Source organism: Quercus suber, unplaced genomic scaffold (assembly GCF_002906115.3).
Source record: "Quercus suber isolate HL8 unplaced genomic scaffold, Cork oak 2.0 scaffold_45, whole genome shotgun sequence".
NCBI lineage: Eukaryota > Viridiplantae > Streptophyta > Magnoliopsida > Fagales > Fagaceae > Quercus > Quercus suber.
This window is the reverse complement of record NW_027069510.1, coordinates 68,306-90,850: the sequence shown is the minus strand read 5'-3', so window position 1 is coordinate 90,850 and position 22,545 is coordinate 68,306. Positions and strand designations below refer to the sequence as shown.

The following is a 22,545-nucleotide window of genomic DNA, read 5'->3' as shown; positions in this document are numbered from 1 at the left end:
AAAAAAAAAAAAAAAAATTATTAAAGATGAAAATGACTCCATGCTTGCAATGATGAACACAAAATGTTTAAAAAATTACAGAAATCATACAGAAAAGGAAAGAGTCTCTTGGATTTAACAAAGAATTACAATGAGTAACTCCCCACACTCTAGGACAATCAAAGAAAGTTCAAATTAGCAGGGATTGCAATTGTTCCTAGGTGCTCTCAATATTCTCAAAAGTGTGTTGATTGCGTTCCTTCCACACAATCCATATCAAACATGAGGGAGTAAGGTTCTAAATGGCTGAAGATTGTTTCCCAAACCAATTCCTCCATCCAAACAATAAAGCTGCCACTGTAGAAGGCATTACCCAGTGGATCCCAAAGATCTTAAAAATGACACCCAACAAATTATAAGCCGCACTGCAATGTAATATTAGATGATCAACTTGCTCTGCCATGGGATTTTGCTGCCCTTTTCAAATGTACTCCATTTCAGCACTGTTTATGCGTGAGATTTAAACAAGGCCAATTTTTGTGATATGAGAAGATAAGAGATTGCTTTAATTAATCCAGGCTTTTGATATTCTCTATCATTCTCTTTCTCTTTCTCATGCTTTGTTGCTGTAAAGTGAATTTCTTTATAAGTGTACATGGTTTGAAGTCTGATTATCTTGCAGCTATCTTGAAAGATGAACTATTATAAAAAAGTGGAAAATGATTTTTTAGGGGTTTACAATGGATACATATTGTTGCTTTCTTGTACATTAAATATTATGTATTTTCTTCCTTTTTTAATGAGAAGGCCATCTAGTGTGTATCTTTAAAAAATGTCCTTAATTTGTACTCAACTTTTCTAGAAAACTGGAAAAAGGGGTTTTTTTTTTTTTTTTTTTTTTTTTTTGGGGGGGGGGGGTGTAAAGCTGATTTATATTGTATAGCATTTGTTGTACTTAAAAATTATAATGTATATTTTGTCTGATGTTGATTTAGTGTTTTTTTTTTTAATAAGATACACTAAATCAACATAGGAAGAAATATACACTATACACTGATTTAGTGTATATTTTAAAAATAGTCCTCAATTTGTATTTCTATCTTTTTATTTTTTTTAATTCATTAATTATGTGCAAAAGGGGCAACCCATGCACACAGGAGATGTACGTAAAGTACACCAACAGTAAGCACAGAACGAACACCTATCAAGCATCTCAAACATATTAGCAAAAGAAAATACAGAATTGAGATGTGAAGGTTAACTCTTGGAAAATCTGTGGATTTGGCTTTCAAAACATAAATTTGACCATGCATCAACTAGTTTCTTGAATAAGAATGAAACAAGGGGAATTTGTAGGAGCCATGGGGTTGAGCATGGGACCTAAACCCTAGAACAGCAAAACACAGTGCAATACTATTAGGCCAACCCCCTTGTTTTGTATGCTGAGGGTATTTAAATAATATTTTTCCTTAACAAAACAAAAACTGGACATAGTACATGTACTTAAAAATGTCAATTTAATATATATATGCTCTGGACCTTATAGCATTTGTAATTAATGCTATCACTTCCACTCCACGATCTTTATCCTGAGTTTTCACTGGTGTTTGTTTTTTGGTCTATTAAAAAAAAAAAAAAAAAACTTTTTGTGACTGAAAATATGATGTAGGATAAATTACGGATTTGTCTACATTTAGTTGTGGTGGGTTTAGGGTAGGAAAGAAGAAGAATTAGAGAGAAGTTAGGGCTGTTTAGGGGCTCTGTGAACAGTACATAAACAGTAACGTGAATGGTAACCCTAGAAAGAAAGAAGAGAAATAAAGAAAAGTGAGAAAGAGAAAGAAACAACAGAGGCCAGCGTGCTTATTGCTCACAACACCCAATTTTATTAATCAACTCATTCTACTCCCACCCTATATATATAGACTCTTACTTGTACTAGTAGTATTAGGATTCCTAATAGTACAAGGACTACTATTTAACCCTAATAAATTAAACCAAAGCTCATACATAAAGACCCATAATTAAATAAGACTCATTAATAAAACCGATGGCTTATAACTATGGCCTATACCCAACAATTGTAAAATTACTAAAATATACTTGACTCAAGAATAACCAAATAAAATATAAAAACTTCATGGACACTTATTCTTGGGCTTTGCCTTAGCCTTAGGTTTCCAAAGAGAATATCCTTTAACCTTGTTATGATTCTGCCATCATAATATTGATGGAAGTTTTAAATGATATTTTTTTGAGACCATGTTATGACTTCCTCTTCCATTTTAGAATTTCTTTGATCTTTTGAACTATAGATTGTAATTATTTGGAGCAGTTTTGTTAAAAATAATTAAATTGGTATGTTAGACATGCACCCAGTGAATTTTTAACCCACTATCTCACCCTTGACCACTATTTTGAGAGGAGGAAGTGTCATTTGAGTCAGATTTCATTGGCAATTATTTGAAGCAGCTCTTGTACATCCAACCCCCTTGTACTTTATTCTTCTTCTCTCTCTCTCTCTCTCTCTCTCTTAAATGGATTTGTCTATTTGTTTGTGGAAGTTTCTTCGGTTCTACTATGCTTGGCATCTTATTCTCTTTATTGCTTTCTTTTGTTGGTGATACTGCTTGTTTTAGATTTTATGGCTCTGTACCTCATCTTAGAAGATGAATTATGCTCAATCAGTGAATTCATTTGCTTGGTTTGACGAATTTTGTCTCATGGTTGTATTATCTGCTTGTAATAGCTACTTTGAGCCATAGTAGTTTCTTTATGATGACAGGTTGTCTGAGAAAGGCTTCATGAAAGACAAAGGTAGAAATCCATTGACTGCTTCAGATAATGTGCTTAATGTAGGAGCAAGGCCCAGAAATGGAGACAAGATACACAAGCGTAATATTCACTGTAGTGATGGTGCCAAATACATGTCTTATTTCAAGGTTGGTGTTTCCTTTTTGTTTCTTAATTTATATAAAATCTTGAAGGGATAATAACTAGGTACTTGATCAGTCACTTCTCAGATAAAAGTAATCCATCATCATTTCTATTGTAAGTTATTACTAATTTGCCTATTACGTATCCCAAGCATGTTGAAGTGAACTTGTTCTAGAATTGGAGATTTGGAGGCCAAGTTGATTAGGAATGATACCATTTTTGCCTTTCAGTTCATTTTTCATAAACATGGATTCTTGGAGGACATATGAGTCTCCTATTATTGTTTCACTTATTTTTAGAAACTCTTTAATGTGGTTTACAATGTTGAGTCTCAAATCTATTAAGTTGATATATTTGCCTCTTACATGTTCATGCATAGTTAATGACTAAACCTCTGATAGGGTATTAAACTGGTATCAATCATTTCCATGATTATAAATACTTATCACAATCTTATGCAGAACAATTAGATGTGATACCCAAAATTTTATGTAGAAAGAAAATTGCAAGTTAAAAAAACCTAGGAGCCGCCAAAAAGCGAGATAGAAAACTGAGGAGTCAATACCTAGGGTTGGCTGAAGTTAACACCAGACCATGGGAAAAATTCCCAAAGAAATTTTATTAATCAGGCAAACTGTCTCCATAGAAGTAGAATAGTGTGCTTATATAGACTACTAGGACTAAACACTAATTCTAATTGCCTACGATATGTTTCAGATAAGCAAGAAGCAGCATGAACTTGTCAAGAATATGAAGCAGTCTGGTAAAAGCATCCAGTCTAGGTCTCTTAATCGTGTTTTGGGTAATCTTGATAGTTTTCATGTGCAACCATATGAAGTGTTTGTGGAAGAAGAACAGAAGAAATTGCATCAGCACTGGTTAGTGGATTGTGAAGGAAACATGTCTTTTTTAAACTTCAGCTTACTGTTCTATCCCTCCTCATAATGCATTCTTGTTTATAGGTTGCAATTGGCAACCGAAGTTCTCCCAGTGGCGTTTGATAACTGGAGAGGGAGACAGCTTCAAAGATCACTAGTGATTAATTCTTTGGCTCAAGAAGTGAAAGATTATAAAAAATCTCTGATAAAGGTTTATGACTCTGCCCTGTCTCCTTTATTGTTGTTTTATTATTGGTGTTATGCATATCAGTGCTATTATGTTCATAACAACACCATCACCATCATCATAAGCATTATTATTATTCGTATTTTTTCTGTTGCCATTTAGTATATGTGAGCACGAAAGTCTGTGTAATGTTTTATTTTTATTTTTTTATTTATAAGTCTGTCTGTGTAGTGTTAATATCCAGCAGATTTTGATTATGTCTCTATTGTTGTACCATGGCAAGAATCATCCTTAGGGGTATGATGTTGATTCTATCAATTTGTTACTCAGGATAAGAATAATGTGAACCTTGAGAGCATGCTCGAGGATGAGAAGGAAAACAAATTGATAAGCAATGTATCTACTGTGGAAGATGATGAAGAGCTTGTTCCTGGTTCCCCATGGAATCAGGAGTCTGTTCCTTACTTGCCAGGGAATCAGCAGTCTGTTCCTGGCTCACCACTAAATGAGGAATCTGTTCCTGGATTGCCACAGAATGAAGAGTCTGTTCCTGGATCACCACAGAATGAAGAGTCTGTTCCTGGATCGCCACAGAATGAAGAGTCCATTCCTGGATCGCCACAGAATCAAGAGTCCGTTTCTGTCTCCCCTCCGAATCAAGAATCTATTCCTGGCTCCCCCCAGAGTCAGGAGTCTATTCCTGGCTCCCCACAGAGTCAGGAGTCTATTCCTTGCTCCCCACAGAACCAGGAGTCTCTTCCTGGATCCCCTCAGAATCAGTCTCTGCAGCATATTTCTTCTCCTAGTGGTGACCATGAGATCGATCCCATTGATATGGATGCTGAAGACAATCATATCATGTCAAAGTCAGATAGTGCTCCTGCTGACAAATCTGGGTACTCAGGGGATTTGAACACTGCAGATGATGTCATTTGTCGGGGAGTGCCTCTTACTTCTGGAGAAGACATTTGGCCAGCTGTTAATGTGTCCCATTCTTTCTATGATTCCACTGCAAGCCATGAGTTCACATCTGCCAGTGGGTTGCCACTCGAACATTCTCAAGTTAATGAACATCATCGGACCCATATGATTGATCTAGAATCTGACTTGCAAGTGGAAGAGAGTGGGAAAGATTTTCTGCAGAGACAATCAGGTGATTGTTCCTTCAGTTCTTACCCAAACCAAGACAGAAATGAGTTACTTCAATCTCTCTTTAAGAGCCAGGGGATGTTGTACCATCAGGAGCAGAAACAGACAGGTTTGGAATTTCAGCCACAAGTCAATTTGTCAATGGAAAATGGTCAGTTTCCTGGGCATTTCCAGGAGCAGCCGCAGCAGTCAATGCCACTGGAACTGGAGCAGAAGAGACAGAACGAGGTTTATATGCAACGAAACATCTCAGGGAACATGTACTCTGATGGAGGCAGATACTTGATCCCAAGGCAAGAACACTTGACACCAGTCAATGTGCAGGACTTGCCAGTCAATACCATATGCATGCCGGCACCTCTGCCATCTGGCTTAAATGGTGGAGGATTGTTAAGTCAGAACTGGTTTCCTGGTGAGCATCAAGTTCATGGTGGCTGGGCTGGTTCTGATGGTGCTAGCGTCCGGGGTCAGAGCATTGGGAGTGGAAGTGGTGCAGATCAGAGTTTATTCCATGTTCTATCTCATTGTAACCAATTACGTTCTAGTGGTCCTTATGATTCAGTGGGTTCCACAGAACAGTTCATTCCATCAAGGAACTATGGAATGGTGGTTGGGGGTAATGTTACTCCCCGGATCAGCAATGTTCTACCACAAGCATCTCATCCACTAGACTTCTTGAGTGGGCGTGAAGCAGCTACTTCTGTGATGCCTGATGATATGGGATGGATGAGCTTGTCACATCAAAATTCTGTTTTACACGATCCCATGGGAAAACCATACTTGAGGTCATGGAACCAGTAAAAACATCTTTTCTCCCTTTTCGGCGATTGAGTTCCAATTTATGAGCTTGGTTGGAAGACAAGGTAAGAAAAAATGCTGAGTTCAAGATTCATGTGATGGGAGTTTTGGTTTAGGACTTCTCCAAGCATACAAAGATAGGTTTTTGTACATACTTATACAAGAGCCAAACTCAAACACCATGTATATATCTAGATGTTAGATGGGCAAGTGGGAGGGCATTTATGGGAGGTAAAAAAAAAAAAAAAATTCCAGGTTTCCCAAAGTTGCTAGATTAGTTATAAATTTCTTTTTTATTATTGTTGGATTTTTTTTCCTCTCTTTTTTCTGAAAAATGTCTTTCAATAATTTAGGAGATCGTAAATTGTTAGACTAAATGCTTTACATGACTATGATCTCTTGATATATATAATTAAAAAAAATTACTTTTATTGTTGATATATTTATATTTTAGGTTGAGAAAAGTTATTTCGGAAGTCTGAGCCATCTCTCTCCTATGTGCATGAGCCATGGGATGATCGACCTCACAATGCATTTGCATGGTGTCGCACTCTTATGTTTCCCCCTTGATTTTTTTTTAGTGTTTGCATATTGCTTAATAATTTGATCTCCCTTTCAACAGTTTGTACCAGATTTGGTGCATTTAACTATTTAAGTGTTAACTATGTGATATGCTAGTGGCCGTTATAGTGCACCACTTCACATTTTTATGACGTTGGTGTTTGGCAAATGGGAAGAAATGGAAGATATGAACTTGAATGTCTTTGTTGGGAATATTAAAAAGTTTCAGTCGAGTTACAAGGCTCTTGGCGACCTTGTAGTGAATTATTTTCAGAAGTTATATATATATAACTTTCAGGAGATGCTGCAAAAGCTACTGCATTATCAGTATTTTTTTTTTTTAATATGGCTTGGACCCGTTTGAATGATTATATAACTTGGTATTATTGGTATTTCACCACGTAGTGGGTGACGATGTTTGGTTGGAGGGACTCCAAGGATCTCTCATCCATTTATAAAAGTAGCTTGATTCACCTTTGTCTCAAATAAGAAGTTGGAGCAAGAAAGGGCACGTGATATAAACAACATTGGAGCCCGGTTGGGGCAACTTTTTAGTCTTTGTTCTGTTTAGTAATTGGTCATCAGGAATTCTATTAAAAATGTATAAAGGTTGATCATGGCAAAATCTGGCTGAGAAAACAAGTATTACAGTTCTTTTTTAGTTGGCATAATTGCCACAAACTCGCATCAACTAGATAAGGATTCAGAACTAGTACAATTTATCTTTACTTGATAATAAGTATGTGCTTGGATATCGTTTATTTTGCTGAAAACTAAAAACAATAAAAAAATATATTTTGATTACTGTTTATTAATGAATTTATTGTTCATTGGCCTGATTGCACTGTTTATGGACTGTGAACAGTGCACTAGGCGCTAGTCCCCCCAAAAAAAAAAGAGACTGAAAACGCGCAAAACGCAGACGTGAAAAGCGCAAACACACTTCCCAAACGCACCCTAAGAAGTATGAAGAACACGAAACAATAATTGAAATGATTAGTTTCGAGGTGCATGTGGTGAACATTATACGTAACGCCAGTGACAAAGGAGAGCTTTAGCCGAAAAAAAAAAAAAAAAAAGAATTTAAAACCAATATAATTGACTATATATTTTAGGTTGAGAAAAGTTATTTCGGAAGTCTGAGCCATCTCTCTCCTATGTGCATGAGCCATGGGATGATCGACCTCACAATGCATTTGCATGGTGTCGCACTCTTATGTTTCCCCCTTGATTTTTTTTTTAGTGTTTGCATATTGCTTAATTAATTGATCTCCCTTTCAACAGTTTGTACCAGATTTGGTGCATTTAACTATTTAAGTATTAACTATGTGATATGCTAGTGGCCGTTATAGTGCACCACTTCACATTTTTATGACGTTGGTGTTTGGCAAATGGGAGGAAAGGGAAGATATGAACTTGAATGTCTTTGTTGGGAATATTAAAAAGTTTCAGTCGAGTTACAAGGCTCTTGGCGACCTTTTAGTGAATTATTTTCAGAAGTTATATATATATATATATATATAACTTTCAGGAGATGCTGCAAAAGCTACTGCATTATCGGTATTTTTTTTTTTTTTTTTTAATATGGCTTGGACCCGTTTGACTGATTATATAACTTGGTATTATTGGTATTTCACCACGTTGTGGGTGACGATGTCTGGTTGGAGGGACTCCAAGGATCTCTCATCCATTTATAAAAGTACCTTGATTCACCTTTGTCTCAAATAAGTAGTTGGAGCAAGAAAGGGCACGTGATATAAACAACATTGGAGCCCGGTTGGGGCAACTTTTTAGTCTTTGTTCTGTTTAGTAATTGGTCAACAGGAATTCTATTAAAAATGTATAAAGGTTGATCATGGCAAAATCTGGCTGAGAAAACAAGTATTACAGTTCTTTTTTAGTTGGCATAATTGCCACAAACTCGCATCAACTAGATAAGGATTCAGAACTAGTACAATTTATCTTTACTTGATAATAAGTGTGTGCTTGGATATCATTTATTTTGCTGAAAATTGAAAACAATAAAAAAAATATATTTTGATTACTGTTCATTAATGAATTTATTGTTCATTGGCCTGATTGCACTGTTCATGGACCGTGAACAGTGCACTAGGTGCTAGTCCCAAAAAAAAAAAAAAAAAAAGAGGCTGAAAACGCGCAAAATGCAGACGTGAAAAACGCAAACACACTTCCCAAACGCACCCTAAGAAGTATGAAGAACACGAAACAATAATTGAAATGATTAGTTTCGAGGTGCATGTGGTGAACATAATACGTTACGCCAGTGATAAAGGAGAGCTTTAGCCAAAAAAAAAAAAAAAAGAATTTAAAACCAATATAATTGACTATAGATAAAAAGAGCTTGCTTTATTATTATTATTATTATTTCTTTTTAAATACAAGATAGAAATTCTACTTTAATATAATCTAAGTGTATATGTGTGTGAAGTTTCTACTTAGAAACTTGAACCTCGACCTTTACCACCCACACTCCATAAGCACTTGATACTTCTAGAGTAACCATTGCGCCAAGCGCCAAGGGTGTGCGGTGGTAGTTCTTAAATTCTCTTGAAATTTATGAGATTTTGGATTGAATATCTTGAGGCAATTTCAAAGGTTTTTCTTATTTTATTTACTTGACGTGAGTGGGATGGAAAATTAGACATTGAAGATAACAACTTTGACATGCTTGTTGTATGAAAAAATGAAAAAGAAAAAAAAGTTATTGGTATTAGCTAAGTAGAAAGAGTGTTTTGTCTCCATCAACGTTTCTATTTATGTATAAATGCAATAAATTGAAAATATGATACCGTGAAATTGATGTGAAAGAATTACAAGGCATCACTGCACACTTTGGTGCGATGGTCACTTTATAAATATAAGTGTTTGTGGAGAGTAAGGGTGAGGATTCAAGTCTCTAAGAGGGAGCTTCACATACATATACACTTAGATTATGTTAGGATAGAATTCTATATTGTATAAAAAAAAAATAATAAATAATAAAATAAAAAAAGAAAGAAAGAAAGAAAGAATTACAAGGTGGATAATTAAATTGGGGGATAACATGCATGAGGTGGACCATTTTAATTCTCATGCTTAAATGTGTGACTTTTTGTTGGGGGCCCTCTATTTAAGCAGTTATAAAAATGGGTCTTCAGTTTTGTTTTTCCTACGTTTTACTTTTTTTTTTTTTTTTTGGATGATTACCCTTTGCAAGTTTAGTCAATAAACTTGTTTATTCTTATAATTTTTTTTATGATTATGTTAGGATAGAATTCTATCTTTAAAAAAAAAAAAAAAAAAAAAAAAGAGAAAGAAAGAAAGAAAGAATTACAAGGTGGATAATTAAATTGGGGGATAACATGCATGAGGTGGACCATTTTAATTCTCATGCTTAAATGTGTGACTTTTTGTTGGGGGCCCTCTATTTAAGCAGTTATAAAAATGGGTCTTCAGTTACATTTTTTTTTTTCCTACGTTTTACTTTTTTTTTTTTTTTGGATGATTACCCTTTGCAAGTTTAGTCAATAAACTTGTTTATTCTTATAATTTTTTTTAATTGTTTATTATTAGTGCCTAATTTTTTTTATGGGAGCCTAATCACATTTTGAGTTTTCATTAAAAAATGAAAAAGTTAACAGGTACTTTGAGAATATTAGTTTAAGAATTACTTATGTTCGATAATAGTTTTTGTTTTCTATTTTTAAAAACTTGTTTTTGGGAATATAAAGAAAAAACATTTTTTTTTTGTTTGGTTAGTTGAAATTAAAAAAAAAAGGTTTTTTTTAAAAAAAAAATACTAAAATATGTTGTTACTAAGATTTGAATTTTAATACTAACTTATTAAATGAGACAAATTCATTAAATTAAATGTGTATTTTCACTAACTTTTGAAAATTAGAAACTGAAAACAACCTTTTGCATGATTTCAATTTCTTTCACAGTTGAGTTTTGAGAACAGTTTTTGTTTTTTATCTATTTTGGGTTGCCAAACAAATTTTTTAGTTTCAAAAATAGAAAATTGTTTTTGAAAACAGAAAATAAGAGGAAAAAACAATTACCAAACATACCCTAAAATTCTGAAAATAAAAAACACAGATTTTTTGTGATAGTTATAGAACAAACTATTTTTTTTTTTTGACAATTTTTTATATTTCTTATAAAAATAATATTAAAGCTATTCTAAAATTATCAATTAGAAAATACTCTAAGGACACTGACAAAAAGAAAAAAAGAAAAAGAAAAAGAAAAAAAGAAGTTAGTTTTCTACCTATTTTGATTTTATAAAAAAGAAAAAAAGAAAAAAGAAGAAGAAAGAGTTGGTACCTGGCATTTATTCAAACAAAAAGAATAAAAGGAGAGTTAAAATGGGCATTAAAACATAATAAAACATCGGCATTTGTAAAAAGTAAAAACTCTGGAAATTAGAAGCACAGAGATTTTTCTGTGGCAGTTACAGAACCAAAAACAAAAGAAAAAAAGAAAACAAAACATGAGGCTTGGTCACAGAGAAATACCAATCCCTTCCATGATGGAAATGGATTTTATCACAAAACCCTCTAGTTAATCTCACGAATAATTCTTACTTTCTCTACCTTTTGTTTTCAATAAGCCTTTTTCTTTCAGTTACTATTTCCTTCCTCCACTATCCTGTCTCTCTCTCTCTCTCTCTGTCTCCCTTTTTATTAAACTGAAGCCTCTCTCTGAAAACAGAGAGAAAGTTCAGCTCAGTGTGATAATTTTCTTGTTTGTTTTGGGTTGAAATTTGCTTTTGCACAGAATGAGTGGAAAGACGAAAGATGTGATTCGCTTAGAGCGTGAATCAGTGATTCCAATTATCAAGCCCAGGCTTGTCATGACCTTGGCCAACCTCATTGGTATTCACTTTGTTCTATTCCTTTCTGGGTTCCTCATTGTTCAATGTTTGGTGGGTTTTCTTTCAAATTTGTGTTTGTTTCTCTGTAACTCAAAATGGGTTGTGGTATTTTTTGACTACGTATTGCTGTATTTTGTCTGCTTCTAGATTTTGAGTTTGTTGCTTGCTTGCTTTGCTTCATTTTGCTATTGAGTTTTTTTGTTTTTGTTTTAATATGCAACAAGTTTGCTAAATATTTTAAGTGTCAATCAGTTATTTGCTAAATTTGCTGTCTTGCACTTTATCCATATTTACTTTTGGGTTTTAGGAAATGTGGCAATATAGGTATAGGCTTTTGTTTAGGACTTAATTACATTCAGCCTTAGTATGAAAATCCTCCAGTTTTTGAATTACAAATGAGTAATCTTGAATGAGTTTGTTTCTTGAAAACAAAATATGGGTTTGAATTAGTTTTTCATCGTAGAAAAATTAAATTTAACTTTCACTTTTTGTTCCCATCAATAATGTTGGCAATAAACATTTATCTTTATCCGTTCACTTGAAAATAAAAAATAAAAAAAATAATGCAAGGGTTTATTGGCTCATTTTTTCAACATACTGTTCCTTTTTAATCTTCACTGTACCTTGCTTTTTGAACACTTTGCAGAACAAGATTCTGACCGGGCTGAGTTTTTAAAGCTCTGCAAAAGAGTTGAATACACAATTCGAGCTTGGTATCTTCTACAATTTGAGGATTTGATGGTATTATCTTGTTTCTTGGTCCTCTTGGCAGATGGGCTCCATTGCTATATTTATTATTTGATTTCAACCCCTATATTTTTATATTTTCTTGTAATTTGTGTTTACAGCAACTGTACTCCCTCTTTGACCCTGTACATGGGGCTCAGAAATTGGAACAACAGAAACTGTCACCTGAAGAAATTGATTCACTTGAACAGAATTTCCTGACTTACTTATTGCAGGTATTATGGTGACTTCTTTTTGTTTTGCTTGTTGATTGCATTTCAACCCAACCAAAAGATAGAAAGGGTAAAAGGCATGTATCATCCCAAATGATTGTCTTTCTTAAAGTAAAGAAAAAAAAAAATTCACTCATAGTATGTATATTGAGAAACCATTACCAAAGCATTAGTTGTAGTGATGACTCCTAATTATAAATTGCTACATCAATATTATCATTTATAGTATAGACATGTTGACCCTCATTGAGCACAGGAGATTAACACAAAAGCAAATGCATTCTTCATAGAACAAGAAATGATGCCTTGGGTAGCATCCCGTCCTCTCCTTTATTAGAAGTTTAGGTCTTTTGAACTTGAGACGTAATTTTTTAGGAGTGATTTGATACACACAATGTATACGTGAAGTCTTGAACTATCTCCTATTTTGAAATTGAATTATTATTACTTTTGAGCTCATACGTGAGGGGGAGTGTTAGAAATATGTGGTTAAATGATTAAATTTGCCAAATCCTAATAGCTTAAGCTTTTGGGACAATCGGTAATTTAACAATTTGTTTGCAATAAAACCATTCAGTTCTGTTGGGACATTTCATGTCTATGCAACATGCCTGTAGTGTTAATTTGTGACTCGTTTTGTCAAATAGTCTTGTTGCTTTTTTCTTAGACATCAGAGTATTTTGAATTCTTCAACATTTTTCATTTCCATCCTTGATCAGTACATATTTCTGATAAGTAAATTTTTCATTAAAATAACTCAAAACGGTTAACCATCTACACAAAGTACACTGACACTAATCACAAAATAAACAACTATCAAGCATCTCAAACATATTATCGACAGAAAGTAGAGGGGGAGGCATTCAACAACTCAAATAAAGATTTGAGTAAAGAAAGCTTCATATTCAAACTCTAAAGGAAAAGCCTATTTATTGTTTGCACAGCATAGAAAATTAGGGGTAAAAAAATATGGTTGGGGTAAATAGGTTAGTTTTAGGGTTATATGGCTAATAAAGTTCTGGATAATCATTGGGAACTTACGCTGAGTTGAGAACATTGCATTCCACTAAATGAAACCATACGATTTTATGTACCTAACTTGGCTACCAATGTACTGCTAGAAATGGATTTTTGAGAAAATTCTTATTATTTCTACAGGTGATGGAAAAGAGCAATTTCAAGATAGCGTCTGACGAAGAAATTAATATTGCTGTTTCGGGGCAGTATCTTTTAAATCTTCCAATCAAGGTTGATGAATCTAAGGTTTGTACTTAAACATATCTATTTAATATTACCTAGTTGAGTGTGTATAAACATGCACAATAACTGTGTCAGGAGGTACCTTTGGATATTTTCATGTGCTCTTTACATTAGCTGATCCTAATGTTTTTTGTTTTTGCTGGGTGTAGCTTGACAAGAAGCTTTTGAAGAAATTTTTTGCTGAGCATCATCATGAGAACCTTCCAGGTTTTGTTGATAAGGTATTGCTTTAAGTAATTCAAACAGGGAAATTTTGCTGGAAATGACTGGTTTGTGAGTCTCAATTGTTTGTAGGGAAAAGTTTCCCTATGGACAGGTTTGGAAGAAGGGACGGGGGAATGTGGAAGAATTTGATGCATTATTGGGTCTTGCTTGCTCATATGTATGATCTTAAGAAAGATAGTTGAGCTAACCACAAAAATGTTCCATAAAACTGCTAACTAATATTGTGGTTTGATAACTTATTGATTATCCTAAAAGCTTAAGTTGTCAGGATTTAGGAATTGGTGAATTTAATCATTTAACCAAATATTTTAACACTTTCCTTAATAATTGTGGCTTTGCAGCCCAACAAGTGGATTTTTTGACATTTTAAATGAGAGGCAGAGTGGAGACAGAGATCGAACTTAAGAGCAATTATCCCAAAGGCTTGAACTGTTAGGAAATTGTGAATTTAATCACTTAACCAATATTCTAACATGGTTGAAATAAATTCAAGGAAAAACATTGTTTGTCTTTATTATACTGCTTCCTACTTGTGCTAAATGTTAGTGTCCATCTTTGAATCTTGAATGAACCAAGCAGTCAGAAATCAAATGTCTATAGATCGCAATGCTTGCAACCAAGGCGTGATACAGCATCATGCAAATCCCATCATAGGATGGTCATCATCTTATCTGCTACAAGGATGGAATGAATATTATATAGGAAAAATACCCTTTAGTTGATGAGACAATAGTCTTCCCCTCCCCACCCCATCCCCTAAACTTCTATTTAACTCCTCCATTACTAGAAGAATGACTCTCATTCTGAAGTTAAAGCAAAGAGTGAGATTCCCTTGTTCTCAGTTGGAAGGGTGATAATAGAACCATTCCTCCCCTCTCCCCTTTTTTTTTTTCAGAACAAAATGATAATCCCTAGCCCCACAACCATAATGCATTGAACAGAAGACCTCCTTAAAAAGGGGAGACACGCCATGCATGGGTTGTTTCTTTCTTAATCTTCTTTGATGCTTATCTTAATACACAGTCCCACTGAAGTTGGAGAGACACCATGCTTGGGTTTTCTCTTTCTTATTCGTGTTATATGCATGTCTCAATACTTAGTTTCAAGTTTTTTGGTCTTTCAAGATGTTAATGGCTAAGAGGGTTGTGTAATTTGATGTTATATCAAATTCTTTTTTTATTCTTTTTTTGATAGGTAACGAAAAATTTTATTAAGAAAAAAAATAGCCAACCCAAGTACATTGGGGATGTGTTGTGGGGGCGAAAATTAAGAGACAAAATTACAATGATCAAGTAAAACAGGAAGGGAAAAACAAGAAAAATGTGACAGAGCCACACTCCAAACAAGGAGAGTATGTAAGAAGAAAGACTTAATCTCTAGAAGGGACTGCTCACAACCCCCAAAACATCTAACACTTCTTTCAATTGAAACACACCACATCAAGCAATGGGAAAACTAGAATCAACTGTGTTTATTCAATTGGGCAACTTGATTGTATTGATTGTTCTATTTTTTTTTATGGTAGTGATGTAGACTTTATTTGAATACATGTTCTTAGACAAGTGGCAGAGTAGGATTTCTGTTTCTGGATTGAAATTATTGAAAGATGACGTTTTATTTGGATTGGTACTTATAAAACAAAAATTATTTTACATTGGTAAATTCTATATATAGAAACCCTAGTTTTTTTGCTGCTCTTTATACATGTTTGATGCTGGGTTACTAATTGACTCTTCTCTCTCTCTCTCTCTATCTCTCAAGCTAATATGCATTGTTTTTTTTATTTACTTGCAGTACATTATCTTCCGGCGTGGTATTGGAATTGATCGGACCACTGATTTCTTTTTCTTGGAGAAAGTGGATATGATCATTGGTCGCTTCTGGGGATATCTTTTGAGACTAACTAGGTAAGTAATTTTTGGACTATATTATAAACAAATAAATCTGTTGATTGGTCTCAATATATTAATGGGGGCAGAACATTCATGGACTCATAAAGAGCTTTGATATAAATACCCAGCATTTTAAGGTCATTTAACCATGTTTTATATTTAATATGAAACATCAGTTGCACCATATTTGGGATAATTTTGTATGTGCTGGCATTGGCACTATTAAGTAAATAGCTTTTACTCTTAGTAAGTATTATGGTTCATAAGCTGTTAACTTGTAAGATTTGACAATTATTTTAGCATGTGAATTAATTCATTTTGTATTTACTTCTAATCCTGTTGAATTTAACCTACTTTAAACATATTTTTGATCTTTCTGGGTGTATGGTGCATGCAGGCTGGAAAAGCTTTTAAAAAGGTCAAGTGGACAGCTTAAGAAAGATCCAAAGAAGCAAGATGATATTTGTCCTGAAGCAGATGCAGAAGACCTAGTTGTTGAACGGATCCGTCTCGAAAATATGGAACTAAGGTCTTATATAACTTCTCAATGTTGCATTATTTTTTTAATGAATACCATATTGCAGTTATTATGCTGACAGATTATACTTGTTTGAGTATTATAGCTTTGGGTTTTGTTAAGAGCCTTGTGTTTCGATGGCATTACTGTGTTCTCCCATGTAGCAGAATGTGGCTTCAAATCCCCCCTCCCCACTTGTTGTAAGAAAAAAAAGAAAAAAAGAAAAAAAAAAAAGACCTCTGGGTTTCTATGGTTGCCATCCTAAGCAGTTTGAATGATTCTGCTCTGCCCTTGCTCTTTATCACTTGGGATTTCTTGAGTTAATCCAAGATTTGCAATTTCCATTTAATTAGCGAGATAAGTAATTAACGAATAACTGTTGACTATCCTGAAACTTTTCTCTGGAACTGGAATATTTGGGAATATTTTGGTCTTCTTGTCCGTTCAACATGCTTTAGTCACCTCTGGATCAAGGGTTATAACCTCTTCTCTGGCTTTTATTGGTCACTCCTAATTAACACTAAGTTGTGTAAGTTAAAAGCTGAAAGATCAATTACATACAAGGTTGTAAGATTTTGATTTTGGTTAAATATCAGTCTAGACTCTAGAAGCTGAAATTAACTTGCTGACATGTTTAATTTTGTACTCTCCAGTTTTAGAAATTTGCTGGGCAAGATCACAATCCAAGAACCTACATTTGATAGGATCATTGTTGTCTACAGGTACTGCTTTTTTTTTTTTGGTTTATATATATTGCTTCTCAACATGTTATTATGAAGAATTCCTTGCATCTTAGAATCAATACATGTTCTTATGCATTTTAAATTAAATCAATTAGGTGATTATCTTATTTTAATCTTGAGCATGTTGATGATGGATATTGATGGTGGTGGTTAAATTGTATCAATAAAAGCGTTAGAAATCTCAAAACTTTTTTACTTGAGAAGATTAATCTTCTTGAAAGAGGAAATGGGCAGGATACATTCAATATTGCAGAATATTCTACTCTTAAATCTCAACAAGATATGGGATTATCTTTTTTCATTTTTTTTTTTTTTTTTTGTGGGTGGTTGGGTGGTGGGGGGGGGGGGGGTGGCTGTGGATGTGAGGTGAGGGTTGGGTTGGGTTGAGGGGACTAACTAGATCTTTATATGGAATTGATGCACTCTGATACTAATCTGGAGAAGACCATGAAAGTAATGTATTGACATCTAAGGAGGAAATGAATTCAGGCGAGAAAGTACGAAATCAACAACAGAACGAGGAATATATGTGAAGCATTTCAAAAACATTCCAATGGCTGATATGGAAATAGTTCTTGTGAGTTACTGGCCTGCACTCACTCTCTCTCTCTCTGGTTTATTAACTACGCTGTAGCCTTATTTTTCCTCTGACGTCATCCAACTGTTGACCTAGTTTTGGAACTTTTTTTTTCCTTCAACAGCCTGAAAAGAAAAATCCTGGATTAACTCCAATGGACTGGGTCAAGTTCCTTGTATCTGCTGTGGTTGGGCTGGTCAGTGTAATTCATTTGTCGTCCTGTTCTTATCTTTCCCCCATTTTGTTTAAATGGCTTACTATGTCTTTCTTTACAGGTTGCAGTATTTAGTTCTCTTGAAACGCCTAAGGATGATACGTGGGTCATGTTTGCTGTTCTATCAACAGTGATTGGTTATTGTGCTAAGACATACTTCACGTTAAGTATTCCATTTTATTTTTTTACTTTTGAGTTAAATGCATGTGGATGACTATGAATGTTGCACATGGTAGTGAGTCTGAATTCTGATTTATCCTACGGTTCCATTGAGAAAATCCTTGTGTGAGGAGTTAATCTGGTCAAATAATTATCTATCTTTTGTATATGTTCTCTCTCTCCTTGAATGCTGTATAATAGGTTAGTCAGATTAGGATAATTTCTGAGCAAAGAATTATAGGTTGGATTCACTGATTATGTATTCGCTAGTTCCTTTATGCCACTGGTTGGCTGTTTGTGTAATAGCTTGGTGCCGCTGTTTCTTTTAATGTTTAGTTAGTCTTCATATATGAATTTTAGAATTACTAATGTGGCTATCCTTTCTTCAACTTCCTGTAGGTTTCAAGCAAACATGGCTGCTTATCAGAATTTGATAACACAGTCCATGTATGACAAACAACTGGATAGTGGAAAGGGTACTCTTCTTCACTTGTGCGATGATGTGATTCAACAGGAAGTAAGTAGCTACTTGATGAATTTTTTTAAATTTTCAGTAGTACTTGACTGCATCTCTCTCTCTCTCTCTCTCTCTCTCTCTCTCTCTCTCTCTGTAGTAGGCAATAATGGTTCAAATTGATTAAAATACTTCGTAGGAAGAGTAATTAACTAATCAAAGCCTTGTAAATTATCTACTCTTAAAAGAGAGAGAAAGACATGTACTAGCATGAATGCTTCTAGGAGGGTGCTGTATCTATGTCAAATGATACTTCTTGGATACTCTCTTCTCATTTTCTTCTTTTTGGTAATATTGACTTATCCAAAAAGAAAACGAGGCGTGCAAAGCCCAATTAAACGATTCTGAGAGCATCCAACTTAAAAGTTTCAGCTACAAGATGGGGAGACCCAACAAGTATATGTGCCTATAATTAAGAACACATTTGACTGATATATGATTTCTCAACACTTCCTCTCCCATCCAGGCTTAACAGAAACCAAAACCCAAGACAAACTTTCTGATGACCCAACATGCAGAGTCCAAAAATTAAACAAACTGAGCTTTGATACCATGTTTGGGCATCTAAACCCGTAAGCTTAAGTTACTAGATAGAGAGAAAAAACAAGTACATATACCCATATCAAACACATACCCAATCAATGTGCAATTCTTTACTTAGGTTTTGTAATCACATTCAATCTTTCTTGAGGGAATGCATAATCGTCAGGGAAAACATGAAAGAGTCTTTTTCTGTTTGGAAAAATGGGAAAAATGTAAAAAGACCCAATGGGGTTTGAGTTAATTTCAAGTAGACCTTTTGACTCTCAATTTAAGGGCATGTTTGGTATGTTGTAATAGGTCCTATAAGGGAATGGCTATTCATGTGTAACAGCTATTTGATTATTTGGTTGCATATTTATTACAACTAATAGTTATTCCTTATGAATAGTTATTTCTATCTAAAAGGGTTGTAATAACTATTCTTTAGTAGGTGTAATCATTTTCAAAATTAATATATATCCAAATACAAAGTTTCATATGCACATAACAATTATAAAAATAAAAATTCATAAAAAATAACCTCTATCTCAAATTTGAAAAAAAAAATTATTTTTAAGTAAATATAATTGTATAAGATATTTCCTAAATATAGATCTTGAGTGTTATTCTAATGTTACAACTTAGAACTAAACCTATAAATAGGTTTAGTTATTCCATTCTAACACCTTTTATTCCCAGTAATAATGATTATTATTCCTATTATAATTTGCTACCAAATGTGCCCTTAGTGTTATTGATGCTTGAGGTATCGGAAATGAAAAAATCGACCATTTTGTTTCATTTTCGCCAATTGTGAGTGACAGAAAGTGCTCGTGTGAAAAATACATTTCTTAAAAAATAATTTTTAATAAATACTCACTTTAAATTATAATAATATTATTTTAAAATAAAATTTGATATTTTTTCTAAAATTGAATTTAAAAAAAATGAGAGAGAGAGAGAGAGAGAGAGAGAGAGAGATCTGTTTGGTTGGTGGGAAATTTTGGGAAAGTGAAAGAAAATGATATTAAAAAATGAGGATGTAAAATGAGAATGCTAAGATGGATACATGGAAATACATAGAAAGATATGATTCGAAATTAGGAAATTCGCTTAAAGATTGGGCGGGCGGCCCCATATGGATGAAAAGATGAGGGAGAGTCATTCGAGTTAGTTTGGTCATGTTCTGAGGAGAGTGACTAATACATTGGTAAGAAAAAGTGAGTTGATTCAACTTGAAGAAACAAAAATGGGTGGAGGAAGACAAAAAATAATATCAATAGAAGTAGTAAAAAATGACATGTCAATCAAGGAATTAACATAGAGTATGAATTCGGATAAAATAGAATGGAGGAAAAATTACATGTGGCTGACCCAAAATTTGGAACTAATGCTTTGTTATTGTTGTTGTTAGTGGTGGTGGTTTGGTACTATATAGTATTAATTGATTAATTTGTTGATTGTTGAAGTAAATTTTATCGTGGTTGTTGGATTCAAAGTTGTGCTGCTAGTCAAATTTGTTGAAGTTAAATCTGTTGTGGTTTTTGGCTTCATATCAGTGTTATTTGTAAGTTTTTCTGTACCTGCAGTTTGAAGCTCAAGGTACTTCTTGTATCTTTGGTGTTTAATGAAAAAATTTCTCATTCATTAAAAAAATAAGATGGGGATATATTTTTCAGGAAAAAAAAGTTTGTTCCTGTTTTTATTATTTTATTATTTTGTAATTAATGTTTCTATCAATATTCAATTGTTTTTTAGTGATTCAAAGTTTATTCCTTTATTTTTCCTTCATTTTCTTAATAACCAAACATATTGTTTTCTTATTAACGAAACACATTTTTGTTTCTTAATTTAAAGAAATTTGTGTTAGATTATAATTTAAGATGAGTATTTTCTTAAATCTTCATACATTGGATCTTGTATTTCATATCCATGGTTCATGTTGGAACTAATTACTAGTGTAGAACATGGTAATCAAGATAAATAATTGGAATTAGTTTTCTGAACTTGCATGAATTCAGGGTTTGATTTTTGAGTTTTGTTTTGCATATAATGAGTAGGAACTCTTGTCATATTTGACATAACTGACAAGGTTAGACAGATTGATGCCATTATAATGGGACATGCTATCGCTACATGATACATTTGTATGCTCATTTTAACATTTTGAATCTCTTTATTTGAGCATTAGTCCTGATTGAGGAATATCTTATATGCAATTATATGTTTTCAAATTCTTACAGCCCCTCATTTATGATCATGCAGGTCAAAGAGGTGATCATTTCTTTCTTTATATTGATGGAACAGGGCAAAGCTACAAGACAGGCATGTATCACCCTGGGCTCTCTGTACCCTTTTTAGTCATTTTCCCAGTAATCGTAGGATATAAAATGTGGATTCTTTATGGCATTATTGATGTGACTTTTTGTTAATGTGAAATAGGATCTTGATCTGCGGTGTGAGGAACTAATAAAAGAAGAGTTTGGTGTGAGCTGTAATTTTGATGTGGATGATGCAGTTCACAAGTTGGAGCAGCTAGGGATTGTTGCCCGGGTGAGACTCCCTACGGTTTATTCCCTTATCAAACTTGAGTGTGCTGTTGGTGGATATTTAATTTTCAATAAAATTATCAATTTGTTGTTGACATCATTCTGAGTTATATGATCTTAAAAAGACCTTGAAAAAAGAGCGGTGGATGATTGGGACTGTTTATTACACCTATTAGGTGTGAAAAAATCATCATACTAAAGTTTATCAAATTTTGCATTTCATTGATTGCAGTGATAGTTTCTCCAAGACTATATGTGGAGGACTAAGAAATGTTACACACATTTTGTTGCCTATGGGGGTTTAATTTTAATGCTGCTTTATTGTGTGAATCTTCTCTGACTCGACACTTGATTTCAAATTCAGGATAGCATTGGACGATATTTCTGCATGGGGCTAAAACGGGCTAATGACATCATTGGCACCACCACTGAGGAGCTTGTCCTTATGGCAAGACAGGGTACTGCTATTCCTTGATGCTATCTTGGAAATGGTGAGCTTCTGTTGCTTATATCTGTAAAACTGTGCTTCAAACTGGTAATGCTCTAAGACTTAATTGCAGGTGATTATAGAGCTTCAGAACGGCCCATGAATGGTTCTCTCTGATGGTGACAAACACATAAAGAGTGCTCGGTTCTCTTTGGTGGTGACGACACAGAAAGAGTTCTCGGAGATTGGCGGCTTTACACAATTATGCCTTTCAATTGATCTTCTATTTCAACCGTTTGTTAATATATATAACTTCATTCACAAAATCCCCCCCTTAAATTTGTGTTCCTGTGACCTTGCCAGTGTCTCAGAATGTAATGTGCTTGGAATGTTAATAGAGGAACAATGTTGATTTTTGTCATTGAATCTTATCTATATTTAAACATGTATTCTACTTTATTTTTTTAAAGAGAAAAGTCACCATTTTCGTATCCAGTGATTCCAGTTAACAACTTCGAGATAAGCAAAGCTCAATGAGTGTCTTCTATGTATAGAAGTGAAACAAGTGGCACTTGCCTTGGGGCTTAAATACATGTGCGAGAGTAATTATTCAATATGTTTA

The 22,545-nt window shown here is 33.9% G+C and overlaps 2 protein-coding genes across 3 annotated transcripts in view; both read left to right on the top strand.

Moving 5' to 3' along the window:
* Window positions 1-6,366, top strand: part of LOC112020991 (uncharacterized) — a 12,274-nt gene extending 5,908 nt beyond the window's left edge. Inside the window, exons 7-11 of the mRNA XM_065771491.1 lie at window positions 2,619-2,631; window positions 2,765-2,921; window positions 3,634-3,794; window positions 3,879-4,005; window positions 4,312-6,366. Of these exons, the coding sequence (XP_065627563.1) occupies window positions 2,619-2,631; window positions 2,765-2,921; window positions 3,634-3,794; window positions 3,879-4,005; window positions 4,312-5,931 (2,078 nt within the window). The 3' untranslated portion in view covers window positions 5,932-6,366. The remainder of the gene's footprint in view (window positions 1-2,618; window positions 2,632-2,764; window positions 2,922-3,633; window positions 3,795-3,878; window positions 4,006-4,311) is intronic.
* Window positions 6,367-10,891: 4,525 nt separating this feature from the next.
* LOC112020980 (uncharacterized) lies at window positions 10,892-22,414 on the top strand. Of its 2 annotated transcripts, none has more exons than XM_024053560.2 (16): window positions 10,892-11,366; window positions 12,012-12,106; window positions 12,214-12,327; window positions 13,483-13,587; window positions 13,734-13,805; window positions 15,604-15,716; window positions 16,099-16,230; window positions 16,872-16,940; window positions 17,451-17,538; window positions 17,663-17,734; window positions 17,814-17,914; window positions 18,311-18,428; window positions 21,213-21,272; window positions 21,390-21,500; window positions 21,861-21,987; window positions 22,067-22,414. In XM_024053560.2, exons 1-15 carry the CDS (start codon window positions 11,270-11,272, stop codon window positions 21,969-21,971), a joined length of 1,458 nt encoding a protein of 485 aa, XP_023909328.1. In that variant the 5' UTR covers window positions 10,892-11,269; the 3' UTR covers window positions 21,972-21,987; window positions 22,067-22,414. The 2 variants fall into 2 exon arrangements, with proteins under 2 accessions (XP_023909328.1, XP_023909319.1); XM_024053551.2 differs by having other exon boundaries at window positions 10,893-11,366; window positions 22,057-22,414.
* Window positions 22,415-22,545: the final 131 nt, after the last annotated feature.